The sequence below is a fragment of the Phoxinus phoxinus genome (genome assembly GCF_949152265.1).
Source record: "Phoxinus phoxinus genome assembly, chromosome: 10".
Lineage (NCBI taxonomy): Eukaryota > Metazoa > Chordata > Actinopteri > Cypriniformes > Leuciscidae > Phoxinus > Phoxinus phoxinus.
Window position 1 is genome coordinate 31,322,099 of NC_136885.1, and position 14,899 is coordinate 31,336,997.

Here is a 14,899-nt window from a genome sequence, read left to right on the forward strand (position 1 = left end):
GAGATTTGTGGCTTTTTGTTCATACATTAGACGTCTAGGCTAGTGTATTTGTAATGGCACACTAGCATACAAATATTTTGATTAGTGACATTAAATATATGATATAATATATTATTTACAAATTAAGTATTATTTAAAAATGGATACATTATGATAAAATAAATATAAACAATATAAATATATATTTACATTTACATTTAGTCATTTAGCAGACGCTTTTATCCAAAGCGACTTACAACTGAGGACTACAGCAAGCGAGTCATCGTGAAGAGGCAAAAATAACGCAAGAAGTGCTCAGAATACAAAGTTCAGGCATTGCTCAGAGTAGCATAAGCCAAACAAGGGAGGATTAAAGGTTTTTATTTTATTTTATTTTTTTATTTTTTTATGTCATATATAGAATATTTTCACAACATGTATATATTTAAATATATATATATATATATATATATATATATATAATTATTAGTATGTATTATTTATAAATTATGTAATCCAATTATATTGAATCAAATAGACTCTACAAAACAAATTCTTAGATATATGCATTTACAATAAGCAAATAGCAAGCAGCAAATAATGTTTCATGGTAACTGGCTATTTAAAAAAAGATCTTGGAAATGCAAAACTATATAAAAAAAAAATACAAAACTGCACTTGACAAGCAATTCTAAGGTTTCTAACATTGCCTCTATTTTTTGTAGCTCTTTCATTAGCTAAGAAGGGGTGAATCCTGCTATTTTAAGGTGACTGATCATCATAATCTTTTGTCCATTTCTTTCATCATAACAGGAAAAGAGCACATACCTGGGCTTGGTCAGCATCCCCATTTCCAGCATCACTGGTCGTCAGTTTGTGGAGCAATGGTACCCCGTCATTCAGCCCAGCGTCCTGGCCAAGGGTGGCGGTGTGGGAGGGGGCAAAATCATCAACGCCTCCCTGCGGCTCAAGTCACGCTTTCAGACCATGAGCATCCTGCCAATGGAGCTGTATAAAGAGTTCGCAGAGTATGTCACCAACAACTACAGAACGCTGTGCGCGGTTCTGGAGCCACTGCTGAGCGTCAAGAGCAAAGAGGAAGTGGCCTGTGCTCTGGTGCACATCCTGCAGAGCACAGGGAAGGCCAAGGTAGGACTTTGTTTCAATAATATATGTTTGTAAGTATGTTCAAAATCTTAGTGAGCTGCCTACCTAGACAGAGTGTTAGGCATTAGATACACGCTCCTGACGCAAAAGCTTGTCTAGGTTAGATTTTAAGTTACCATAGCATATATACTCTGAAAAATGCAGTTGTGAAAAGCTCAGTTACAGTTGATTATAAATATACTTTTGAAAAATTATTTTCAGATACCAATCAAATGCTTTCTGCTCCATTTGACTAATTTTACCATGTTTAAAAACCAGCACTTGCTAATATTTAATACTGAAAATTATAGAAAAAATAGTTTAATCTAATTAAAAATTAAATAATTTGCCTAATATTTGTGTACCTTGTGTAATTTATACATTTTTGGAGATGTTACATTAAATCACCAACATCCTAACTTCAAACAAAGCTATTTTTGTGGCACACAGTATTATTTTACTAGTATTATATACTATTAGTATTTATTAATATTTTAAATAAACTTCATATATTCTGTTGTCATTTTAAATTTAGTTTGTTTTAATAATTTTATGTGCTTTTGTCATTTTTATTCGTTTTTTTTTTAAATATATAGCTTTAATTTACGTAGTTTATTTTTATTTTAGTTTTAGTAATTTTAGTACTTAAACTTAAATGGGTTTAACTTCAGTTAATATCCAAGGCAACTTTTCTAATTTGAAGTAAAAGCTTTTCATCTTTTCATTCATTTTATTGTAGCTTTATATAAATGACCGAAAACTGTTTTTACTTGCTTTAGTTAACAATAGCAACACTGGCACACAGAGTTGCTGCCTATCTAGAGCACTCCAAATCAGTCACTTATTTGTTTTTATCTTGAATTTTTATATGCAAGCAATTGTAAAGTGATTACAGATGTATCTTTTCTTGCTCTGCACAAGGATTTTCTTTCAGACATGGCAATGTGTGAGGTGGACCGATTTATCGACCGAGAGCACCTTATCTTCAGAGAGAACACCCTGGCCACCAAAGCCATAGAAGAGTACCTCAAACTCATTGGACATAAGTACCTCAAAGACGTTTTAGGTGGGAGTTCCTTAAATTTTGAGATAGTTTTGAGAGTTGTTGTTGTTTCTGTTGCTGTACTCTCACACATTAAGGGTTTCATTTGAATTTAGGTGATTTTATCAGAGCGCTGTATGAGTCAGAAGAGAACTGTGAAGTCGACCCAATGAGAACTCCACCTTCTGTGCTGCCCGAACATCAAGCCAACCTCCGGATGTGCTGTGAGCTTGCGCTCTGTAAAATCGTCAACTCTCATTGGTTAGTTACAAAGCTGACATAGGACAGTCCTCTTATGGGCCGTTCACACAGTCTTGAGCTATTTTAAATAAAGGGTTAGTTCACCCTAAAATGAATATCAAGTTATGATATACTCACCCTGGGTTTTATTTAAAGGGGTCATGACATGTTTTTTTATTTTTTTATTATTATGTTCCCTTAGGTGCAATTATAGTATTACTATAGTTTGTTTTACAAAAAACTTTAAAAATGTAGTGATTTATGACCTTTTCCCACCCTGTTTCTCATCCTCTGATTCAAACAGTCTGTTTTGGGGGTGTTTCCCCTTTAAGAGTTCAGTGTTAACGCCCACTGTTATGATTGGCTAACGTCAGTGCCTATGCATCAATTAATAACGCCCCCAGCCAGAACATTTGCGGATTCGGCGCAACTGTTTAATAGCGGGTGATGCATGGAAGCGATGGCTCTTGCAATGATAAAACCTTATTATGTTTGAGCCGGAATCAGAGGAAAATGAACCATCACCACAACAACGAAGACTGGATCAGCCCGTGTCCACATGGAAAGTGAAACTATTTTGAATTAATAAAAAATGTGTAACCCGAGACACTTGAAAACGGATTATTGTTGTATAATTATCATATAGCTTAATTTGCTAACAGTTTAACATTATTTAATTCATTTCAATGAAATGATAGGGTGTACGACGGACAAAAATGCATGCACAGGCCATCTTTGAAGATGCAGCATTGATAAAGGCAACATTTTTAATTTTCTATCACATGTAGGCCTACTAGAAAAGCGATATATTTTCAATATTCTCTTATACAAATGTGTTTATATTAGCCAGTGATAAAAAGTAAGTTTGCGTCGTCGTTGTTGAGCCCAGAATAGTCGGCACGGACTTATCTTTGAGCAACAGTTTTCTGGCAAAGCCAGCATCATATTGGGATTTTTTCTCAAAACAGTCATCCTTAAAATGTATTGAACAAACGCTTAAATTAACACTGCCGTGACTGGGACGTCCGCAAAAAATAAAGTGCATCCATTTTTCCCTGACGACTGGATCTTTCGGCAGCGTATTCAAAGATGTTGTTTGTCCACAGCCAGGAACAGCACATCTGCGTGGCATCGTAATTTCCCTGTACACAGACCCACTCGCTGTCCGTCGACTGAACACTTGTGAGGCGTGCGGCGCGACAACGATACGAAAAGAGCGTAGTTGCCTTGCGCTTAAAGCGTAGTTGTGCTGGAGGCGGTCATATGCAAACGCTGGTACGTCACTTCGCACCGTGACGTCACTTCTTACCATAGATCCAGAACGAGCTGTATTTAGAGCTTGATTAAATAAATGATTCGTTTATAATGGGGAGGACGTCTTAAGCTATGAAACTTGCAGGACGTTTTAATGACACAAAGACCTCCTATATACCAAAAGATCAAGGCAAATTTGGTTTCTCATGTCATGACCCCTTTAAAATTGCACCACTTAATTTAAACGTAGATTAACAAATCAGGGATTACAATTCTAACCTGTGATTAGCCTCCTGGACGCCTTCCCGGGAAGGTGTTCCGGCCGCGTCCCACCGGGAGGAGACCCCGAGGAAGACCTAGGACAGGGGTTCCCAAACTTTTCCATTCCAGGACCCACCTAGACAAGAATAATTTATCTCAAGACCCACCAAAATAATCTTAAAGCATGAATGTGGGGTGCGGTTAGTTCTCTTTAGAGCAGTTTTTTTCCTTGTTTAATTGCAATACACACGTTTGGTACATTACCAAAAATTTTTGAGAATTTAACAGCCTAATGGCTGTTGAAATAATGTGAAGAATACTGAGTAGTTTTTGTCTGCTGCCTCAACTGATTTACCCAGATATGGCAGAACAAATATAAAGAAATAGAAAAAGATTAAGTAAGCTTAATCTTAGCCAAAGTTTTGATATGACAAAAAAATCAGAATAAAAAAAAATAATAGACTAATAATTTTATTTGACAGTAGGCCCAGGACCTAGAATTCATGTGATCTCATGCCGAATGCAGAGCAGTGATTGGAGTAAACGAGTTTCTTCTTGATGATAATGCGCACCGAACCGCTTAACGAACCGAGCCGCTCTGAAACGCTGAAAATTGTTATATCACAACATGTCGCACGCGCGACGCGCACGCTTCAAAATCACACTGACTACTAAGCAATATAGCGATTTCTATTTAACATTGGTACATCGTGCAAAATGTTTGTGTGTGTGTGTCATTCATGAAACGTAAATTTAGCTGCAGCCAATAGTGACTGTGCGACCCACCTCTTCCCAATCTGCGACCCACAAATGGGTCGCGACCCACAGTTTGAAAACCCCTGACCTAGGACACGCTGGAGAAACTATGTCTCCCGGCTGGCCTGGGAACGCCTCGGTGTCCCCCCGGAAGAGCTGGAGGAAGTGTCTAGGGAGAGGGAAGTCTGGGCATCTCTGCTTAGACTGCTACCCCCGCGACCCGGCCCCGGATAAGCGGAAGAAGATGGATGGATGGACCTGTGATTAAAACCTTCATCTACGATAAAAAATGTCTCCGCCATGATGAATTCGCCAATTTAACAGCAACAATGTTAATATTCCATTTCCTCTTTTATTGACCACCAGAAACTCTCACTTTTGCCGATAAAAGAAATAAACTTGTAAAACTGTGTTTAAAAACTGCTAAGTAGAAAGTCCGTTAGAATTAAAGGGCAACCCACCTTTAAAGTCCCTTAATAATGTACTAAAACTAGCCTAGAAATCTAGACGCACCCTAGCGGCAGCTAATTTTATTTCGCAGCCAGTGTCGTCTAGCAACTCTCCGCTGGCTTGTGAGCTGGAAAAAACAATCTCTAGTCAGGCCAATCACATCGTGTATAGAGTCGGTGGGCGGGCTTAACATAATGACGGCAGAGTTGCGACGGTTCCCTGCTACTTGAAAACAAAGAAGATGGCTGCTGTTGCTGGCGAACAGCGGTCTTTCGAATTGGCTTTGGCCGCGACTTTGGAAGACTTGGAGTTAAGCTTTTCTTTCTTGAACGCATATGTTGCACAGCTGTGGACAGGAGACCAACAGCCAAGGTCAAGATTTTCATTGTTTTTTACCAAACCCTTTTGTATACACCCAGAACACTTCTGTGATACTTTTGCTTTATTTATAAAAAAGCTTGATGCTGGTCGATATTCACTCCCATTATATGGACGAGCGGGACATTTTTTTATAACTACTCTGTTTGTGGCCCAAAAAAGAAACAAGGGCATTTGGCATTAGAACAACACCAGGGTGAGTAAATGATGACTTGATTTTCTTTTTGGGTGAACTATCCCTTTAAAAAACAGCAAGATGCACTGCAGCAATCAAATACATCACTATAGCACGTTTACATAGAGGAAAAAATACTACTAATAAAAAAACCAGCTGGGACAGATGCAAGAACACATACTGTGTGAACGGCCCCTTACTGCTTTTTTCTATGGAAAGTGAAATTCTTCTTATGCACAGTGACAGTAAATTTTTTAAATGGGTAGATTTTTGGTTAAAATTTATTATATTTAATAATGTGCACCTCACCACAGGACAATAAAAATGATACATTTAATGGTGTTATTTTTTTACAACTGTGACTCTTTAACAGTTTAAGTGGCAAAACAACTTTTTAATGATAGTTATAATAGCAGATCTTAATAACAATCTTTCTTAAAATTGTATGATGATGCACATTATTCTTAATCATGAATTTCCAGGCTTATATATTTTAATATATTTTAAAAGAATGGACAGTGAAAACATGGTAGCAAACCAACTGATTTTAATCGTACTGGAAATATATTGTTTGTTTTTCCCAGTGCGTTTCCAAGAGAACTGAAAGAGGTCTTTGCGTCCTGGCGTGTGCGATGCGCTGAGAGAGGAAGAGAGGACATTGCAGATCGACTGATCAGTGGCTCCCTCTTCCTGCGCTTCCTGTGTCCAGCCGTCATGTCGCCATCCTTATTCAATCTCACACAGGAATACCCCGATGAACAGACCTCGCGCACACTCACCCTCATAGCCAAAGTTGTGCAGAACCTTGCAAACTTCTCAAAGTCAGTACACACTTCTTTAAGGTCTTTTAACTTTATTACCATGTCATCATTTTTGCTGTATGCTCTGAGTAACTGTAACTTGCATGCATGCTGGTCTTTTCAGCAGGGAAACCATTCTGATTGGAGATGGATGATGTAACATAATGGACCATATTATTGACGCAACATTTGATGCTCCTACTATCCATATCAGCCCTGTGTACTTACCAGTTCTTCACTGTATTACAGGTTTGGCAGTAAGGAGGAGTACATGTGCTATATGAATGAGTTTTTAGAGATGGAGTGGGGCTCCATGCAGCAATTCCTCTACGAGATCTCCAATCTCGATACCGTGAGCAACGCCGTTGCTTTTGAGGGCTACATCGACTTGGGAAGGGAGCTCTCGATCCTGCACAGTCTTCTGTGGGAAGTCATGGCACAACTAAGCAAGGTAGATGCTGTTTGATAATCTAGATGAAGATAATTGTAATTTTCTACTTGCGTTTGTGATCGGTCATCAGGTTGGTCTCCTGTTTTCTCTGTTTATATTGTGCCAAAGGACGCCATCATCAAACTCGGACCATTGCCCCGCCTTCTAAATGACATCAGCATGGCCCTCCGTAACCCACACCTCCAGAGACAGCCCAGTCATCAGACAGACAGACAGCCTCCAGAGAGACAGACAGATAGGCTGCTCTCCAGGCCCAGCTTCAACAGGGCCATCTCATCGGAGTTCCAGAACCTCATGATGAGAGACCTCAACAGGTAGCGTCTGGGGTCTTTACATGTGTCTTTATATTTGTCTCATATCGCAGCATCTTGGAGAAGAGACTATTTTCCAAAACCTAGTTAGTCTGCCTACTTAGTCAATATTTTTAGACATCTATGCCAGGGGTTTAGAAACTAGAGTGGACATGCAAATGAGTGCTGAATTTTTTTATTTATTCATAATTTAATTTCTTTACTGTTTCATTCGTGCTTTCTATTTTTAAGCTTTTTATGAAATTTTGCATATACTTTTTAATATTTTTTTGGTTTTGTTTTAGTACAGTAACTTAACTATATGAAAGACAATTATTTAATTTAGAAAAAAACATGTTGTCTATAATATCACACCTGTATTGTATTTTATATCAAATCTTTTTCACACTGTACAAAAAAATCCATTTACAATACAGATAGATATCAAATATAATAAAATAATATGAAAAATTCAATAATAAAAAGGGGTCCCTCAAAAGGGAATCATCATATTTGGGGGATGCAAAGCCACCTTTGCATTAATTAATTAATTTATTGTATTTTATTTGAGATTTTTTTAGTTTTTAGTTATATTACATTTTTTCTCCCTCATTTTCCCTATTATTGCATTTGGATGTATTATAGCAAAATGTATTTTATTTATTGATAAAATAAATAATTAACTGCAAATCAAATATCACATCATATGGCTTGCTAGGTTTTGGAACTGAGCTTGGTAACACTTTATTGTGATGCTCCCCAACCATATAAGTAACATATTCTATATAAGTAACTTTTCAACTACATAACTAAACTTATTCTACTAACCCGAACCCTAACCTACAGTAACAGTCTACCAATACTCTAATGAGAGTTAGTTGACATGTAGTTGCAAAGTTACTTGTAGTTAGTGGAATGTATAAAGTGGACTATTGAAATAAAGTGTATGTCTTATGGAATATTGCTTCTGGAGCAAAGAAGCATGGGTACTTTTTTTCTATGTCAACTTTCTCATATCTCATACAGTTCAATCGATATCACTCGCCTACCCTCTCCAACCTCTGCCATGTCCAGTGGCGGAGCCCCCCCGTCCCGAGCTGGATTGGGGGGTTTTGTGGACCGCGATCATCCTCAGCGAGCCTCATCTAAAGAAGTTTTCTATGTTGCCCGCCCCCCGTTGGCCCGCTCTAGTCCAGCGTACTGTACTAGCAGTTCTGATATTACTGATCCAGACCCAAAGGTAAGTCCCAAAGGACAGTGGTTCTGATTGGGTGGGGTGTTCTGATTAAATAATATCCCCTTTCATTTAGAATTCTTTCATGACAATGGTCAGTGCTGTCTGGTCCAAATTCTCATTTGAATAACAGCTCACTCCCTAGCACACGTTTCACCAGCTTCTCTGAGGGTTCGCTTTGTTCCTGTCGGAGAAGGAAGCGCCACTGACCTGCTTACTGCATGGTCAAATACCACCCAAGCATGGAAAAGAGGGCTACAAGATGATGTGGGTGCAGTCAATACATAAAGAGATTCTTTACGTTAATCTTCCATCACCATTTAGGATTCAGGGTCCTGACATACACACATTTATATTTCACCCAAAAATGAAAGTTTTGTGATTATTGTATCCTGCACTTTCACAAGCAATGTTTATAGTGACAAGTTTTCAGAATGTAAAATAATTATATATTTTTATATATATATATATATATATTATATAATTATATAAGACTATATTTCAGGTCTTATGAACACAAGAGAGGGAGAGGGAGAGACAGATTTAATTAATTAATAAAAAAAATTAACATGACACAAATGGCACCTGTCATGTCAGGTTTGGCCTCAGACTGACACACAATACCATTTTTAGTTCATTTGATTTTTGTCATTCATTTCATTTGTACTTTGGCTTCAAAATGTAAGTCTCAGAATATAGCATGTGTCATTCTCCCAAAAAATAAATATAAATTTAGTTAAATCAAATCCTATAAAAGCAGATGGTAATTATTTATTGTTTATTTATTAGTATTAATTGTATTAAATAATTGTGTTATGTATTATTATAATATAATATTATATTATATACTATTATTTAAATATTATATTGTATAGAATATTATATTTGAATAATTAAATATAATTTTCCTTGACATCATTACCAGGACAACTTGGCTTCTGTTCTTTATATTATTATTTATTATACAACATAATTTTTGCTGTAAATTTTACCTAAAAAAAATCTACCCCTGTATAGACTATAATCAAAAAGGCTAAGCATGATTTTTGCTTTTACACATTTAAATGAACCATATTAAAAAGATTGTGCTTTTAATGTCCATTTTGAATTCAGTTAAATTTATTATTCTCCTGTAAGATCAAATGTTACGTATTTATTACTATTATTAAAATATAATATATATTATTTAAACAATTCAATATAATTTTTCTTGGCATTATTTCCAGGACAACCTGGCTTTTGTTTTTTTTATGACAAACTGTATAAAAAAGAGCTGCATAAAAATGATGTTTTTACATTCCACTGAAAAAATAACAGCATTTGACAGAGAGTGAATAATGACAGAAATGTCATTTTTGGGTGAATTATTCCTTTTAACCCTCAAGTTAATACACACATCACTCACATGCAGTCAAGCCACATGCATAAACCGCCCACAACTGCTGCGCCCGGCAGGTATCTGCAGCGCTCTCGCCCGTAGGTTCTAGGTGTTAATGAAAGCATTTCTATGATGGACCTCCAGGACTCAAGAATGAACAGCGTCTCTAACCTGCAGTCTATGGGGGACATGCTCAACTCTTCCCAGGCCTCGATTGCCGGCCTCGGCAGCTACGGTGGGCTCGCGGCCTTGGGAGGAGGCCTCGGAGGTCAGCTGCGCGCCGGAGGGCGTATGTCGGCCGGATCCGGCGGTTCCAGCATGTCCGGGGGTCTGAGGTTGAGCCAGCTGAGCCAGATGGGAACCACCACCGACTCGCTGTCCCAGCAGCAGCAGCAGCAAGCCGCCGCCCTCCGCTACCCCCTCTCCTTCCAGAACCCTCTGTTCCACCTCGCTGCTGACGGGCCTCAGATTCACCACCAGCACAGTCGAGCCCAACCTCCTCCTCCTCTCCTGCTGGCCCCTGAGCCGGACACCTCTCACCCAGCGTACATCCCGCAGTTCGCCCATGGTGGTTTCTCCAGGAGCGAAGACCTGTCCACCCTCAGACCCGGCCCTCATCTGGGTCAGCCGAGCATCATTCACTCCCACAGCTACAGCGACGACTACACCCGGCATAACCAGAGTGACTTCAGGGGACGCCAGCTCTCGATGCACATGCAGGTATTTTCTTGACCCATTATGCACTTTTATAAAGTCTTGATTTAGTTTTTTGGGTTTATTAGAATAGGTTTTCATGCTTGAATGTTCTAAAAGCACATTATTTTTCACATATTTTACATTGTCGCAGCACCTCTCTTCAAAGTCTGTCAGTAACGCTCTGTTTAGTTCCTGTCTGTATGAAGCCCCTCCTTCTGAAAAGTGCAGTATGCTCTGATTGGTCAGCTAGACTACTGTGTTGTAATTGGTCAACTACTTTGAGCATGTTTGGGAAATGCCAAGTCCTTTACCATAACTGCGAGTTTCAACACTTTACTAACTAACTCAACCAGGCCTCCTCCCTTTTTTTTTGCCTATGCCATGGGGGGAATTATTTAAACGAGGAATATTGTGACGTGTTCGTTCCTAGAAGAAAACTAAATACTTCAAGGCACTTTGTTTACCTTTGTTTACATTTACTATACAGTCAACTGTCCACAAATGTTACGAATGTTGACAAATGATGCATCTTTTGTCTATGGGAATCAAAACAAGACTTCATACTTTCATTGTGAGATGAATCCAAACCGCCCATTAAAAACAAACCTTTGTCCCTAAAAGCATAAAATCTGTAAAATATTGTTATATTATTCATTGTTTACATCAAATTTCTCAGTAAATTTATTTAGAAATGAGTGTCAGAAATGGAGGTTGTTTATTTAAGTTTGTGTCTCGTGACCAGGAGCAGCAGCAGATGGCAGGCATGGCTTCACAGACCGGCACATCTCATTCATCACTAGCCACGCCTCCTTCCACCGTTCAGCCTGTCCGTCAAAGCTCCATTGCTCCTCCCACACAGCGCATGAAATCGCAACCCTCACACCAGCTTTCCGTGAGTTCTGCCGCTGCCGCCACCCCTGCAGCAAAGACCAGGCCACAGAGCGGAAACCTGCTCCAGTCCCCGGAGTCTGGCTTCGGGAGCCGGCAACAGGGGCCCCGACAGCAGCTGTCCGTCAAAGACAGCACCCCCCCGGGCCTGCCCCATCAGCAGAGCTCCACCAGGGAGAGCCAGGGATCCCAGGGCTCTCAGGGCGGAACGCCACAGTCCACACAGCAATCGAAATCACATCAGGAACGCCAGCAGGTCCAGCAACAGCATCTGCTCAAGCCTACCATGAGCAAACAGGTGTTCGCATCAGAAAACATTCCTACTCTACCTGTTATCAGTGTCTATTTCTTCAGCTAGAGATTTATTTTTGTGTGTGATCTATATACAATTCTTTTTTTTAATAATTTCCAGTCATTTATGATGCAAAGTCATGAAAAAAGTGTAGAACCGTTAAAAAGTCAACAAAACAAAAAAAGCAACCAAATTGGCAATATTTAATTGTAATTTTAACTTCTTTTTTTTAAAGTAATAAGCAATATTTATCACACCACAATTTATCTGAATGGATAACATAGTGATAAATGTGGTTGTTTTAAATAAATATTTATTTCACCATAAAAAAAGATTGAAAATACCACTCAGATAATTTTTTGCAGTTTTGCAGATTTTAATCATATTTAAATGTTTATTAAAGTTATTTACTAGATAATATCTTGTTAAATGTGCTTTTTTTCAGCCATATTAAGAAATATTTATCACACACAAAATTTGTGTAGATTTTAGAGAAAAATCTGCAGAATTCTGTGAAATGTATTTAAACATGCTAAAATGTGTTAAACAGAACTGGAAGCACTAAACTTTCATTTGTTGTAGATCGCATAATACAATTAGTCAGCATATTTAATTTTTGTTAAAATAAATGAATACTTTTATTCAGCAAGGACGCATTCAATTGATCAAAATTGGCAGTTTTATAATGGTACAAAATAGTTATACCTGGGTTTTTTTTAAACCTTCTATACATCAAAGTATCCTTTTAAAAAAATGATCACGGTTTTCACACACATGTTAAGCAGCACAACATTTCCAGCATTGATAATAATACTGCCAACATTTGTAATAATAATAAATGTTTCTTGAGCAGCAAGTCAGCATATTAGAGTAATTTCTGAAGGATCATGTGACACTGAAGACTGGAGTAATGATGCTGAAAATTCCTCTTTGACATCACAAGAATACATTTTAAAATATATTAAAATAGAAAACTTTTTTTAATTGTAATAACATTTCATAGCATTACTGTTTTCAATGTATTTTTTATCAAATGAGTGCACACTTGGTGAGCATAAGAGACAAAAACATTCAAAATCTTACCAACCCCAAACTTGTGCAGTGTAAATATTGCAACCCAAAGGCTTGTTTCCTTTCTTACATGATGTCTTGCTCTTTTCCGCAGGGCTCTTCCCAATCTCCATCCACTCTCAACCCCACGACCCCGGCCTCTGAGCGAACCGTCGCCTGGGTGTCCAACATGCCCCATCTGTCTGCTGACATAGAGAGTTCCCGCATCGACAGAGAAGAGTTCAAGCTAAAGGAGTATTCCAAGAGCATGGACGAGTCACGTCTGGACAGGGTGTGTTTCTGTTTCTCATCCTGCTATATTAGCTACGTGCTTTGGGTTTATTTGAATTAAGCCAACAGATATTGCCATGCTAGACGGCTGTCGTGATGTGAATGTTGTGAGCTTTGAATTAGAGTTACTTCAGACTGTTTTCACACAGTTTGTTCTTGGTCCGAACTCGAGCTTAATTCCTCTGTACTCGTGCAAATGAACTCGTCTCCATATACCGAGTGTCCCAAGAAAGACACTGAGTACCAAGTGTCTCAGCACACCAGTGTCAAGGAAATGCACGTCATGTCTTTCACCTTGGCAACAGATGGTGTCTGATTTATGCATTATTTAAATATCAAATGAGAATGAACAGCCTTTTGCTGTAAACAGACTACAGGAGAGAGCAGCATGGGCTTTCAATCAGGACGTCCTGACTGTTCTTTACCCTCTGTTCCCCCGTCTGGATGTTCGTGTGGAGGTGACACACAGCCTCTTTTCATTGCTTCTCAGTGTGCCTATTAAAGGACAGTTTTATCTTCAAAATCTGCCATTAAATTCTGTTATGAATCAGCACTTTCTCATTCCCATGTGGTTTGCAAGGAGAATTTGTTCATTTGCATTGACTGTAGTTGCCCACCTAGGCAACATTTTCATGCATGAATGACACACTCCTTGCGGAAAAGCTGGTGGGAGCAAAATCGTGCTTCCGTATAAGTTGCAAAATTTTGGACAAAATCTGAAAGTTGCTCATTACTGGAAAAACCACACTGTTTTGAAAATGGCTGAGCTACGAAAGGATAAAAACAGTCATTATTTACTAAACCTGATGTCATTCTAAACCTGCATGACTTTCTTTCTTCTCGCAAAAGATGCATTTTTGAAGAATATCCTGCCCTGGATATCCTTCAGAAATGTACCTTTTTTTTCACAGAAGAAAGAAAGGATTTGGAACAGCATGAGAGTAAGTAAATGATGCCAGAATTTGAGTTAGTCAATCACCAGCGCTGGACACTGGGAGTAGCTTTAAACACTGAGACTGGAGCTTTTAATGTTGCTGCTATAGCTTCTGATAGAAAAAAAGAAAGAAAATAAAAAGACGAAAATAAAAAAATAACAAGAGTGAGTTTGTGCGTGTGTGTGTGTGTGTGTGTGCGTGCGTGTGTGTCTGCAAGAAAAAAATCGCCTGCAAGCGTGTACGACTGTGTACACCCGGCTTTACTTTAGTATGATAACATGCCCACTGTCCTCATATATCATATCTAATCATATTTTAAAAGTTTATTAAAGTAATTTAATAAATAATATCATGTTAATTTTAATTTACACAAATTATTCATGTTTTAATAGTTTCATTGCATTTTTCATTTTATTTCTTTATTTAATTTTAATTTTTACATTTATTTAATACTTTAAATTGTTTTTGTAGGTTTTAATAGTATTTTGAAACTTTATTAAAAGAAATGGATAATAATGGATAATATCTTGTTTATTATATTTTTTTTACATTTAATTATATAAGTATTTACTTACTTTTTTAATATTATAATAACATTTTGAAAGTTTATTAAAGCAATTTAATGGATAATATCTTGTTTATTATCATTTTCATAAATTATTCAGTTTATTTTTAATACTTTTATTTTAAATTTGAACTAATTTTTATCATTTTTTTAATATTTTATAAAGATTAACAAATACAGTAACAAATGTATTGCTCATGGTTAGTTCTTGTTAGTTAATACATTAACTAATGAACCTTATTGTAAAGTGTTACCTATATAGATATATATATGAATACTTTTAGTTTTGTCACTCACCAACACTGGACACTAGAAGTATCTTAATTCCCTTACTGTCTCGAGAGGGTG

General features: G+C 37.6%; 1 protein-coding gene across 1 annotated transcript in view; it reads left to right on the forward strand.

The window, feature by feature from the left end:
- Nucleotides 1–14,899, forward strand: part of syngap1b (synaptic Ras GTPase activating protein 1b) — a 127,305-nt gene that overhangs the window by 98,188 nt on the left and 14,218 nt on the right. Inside the window, 10 exon segments of the mRNA XM_079625633.1 lie at nt 793–1,128; nt 2,047–2,191; nt 2,284–2,428; nt 6,266–6,502; nt 6,731–6,932; nt 7,041–7,246; nt 8,249–8,462; nt 9,979–10,554; nt 11,273–11,716; nt 12,876–13,052. Of these exon segments, the coding sequence (XP_079481759.1) occupies nt 793–1,128; nt 2,047–2,191; nt 2,284–2,428; nt 6,266–6,502; nt 6,731–6,932; nt 7,041–7,246; nt 8,249–8,462; nt 9,979–10,554; nt 11,273–11,716; nt 12,876–13,052 (2,682 nt within the window).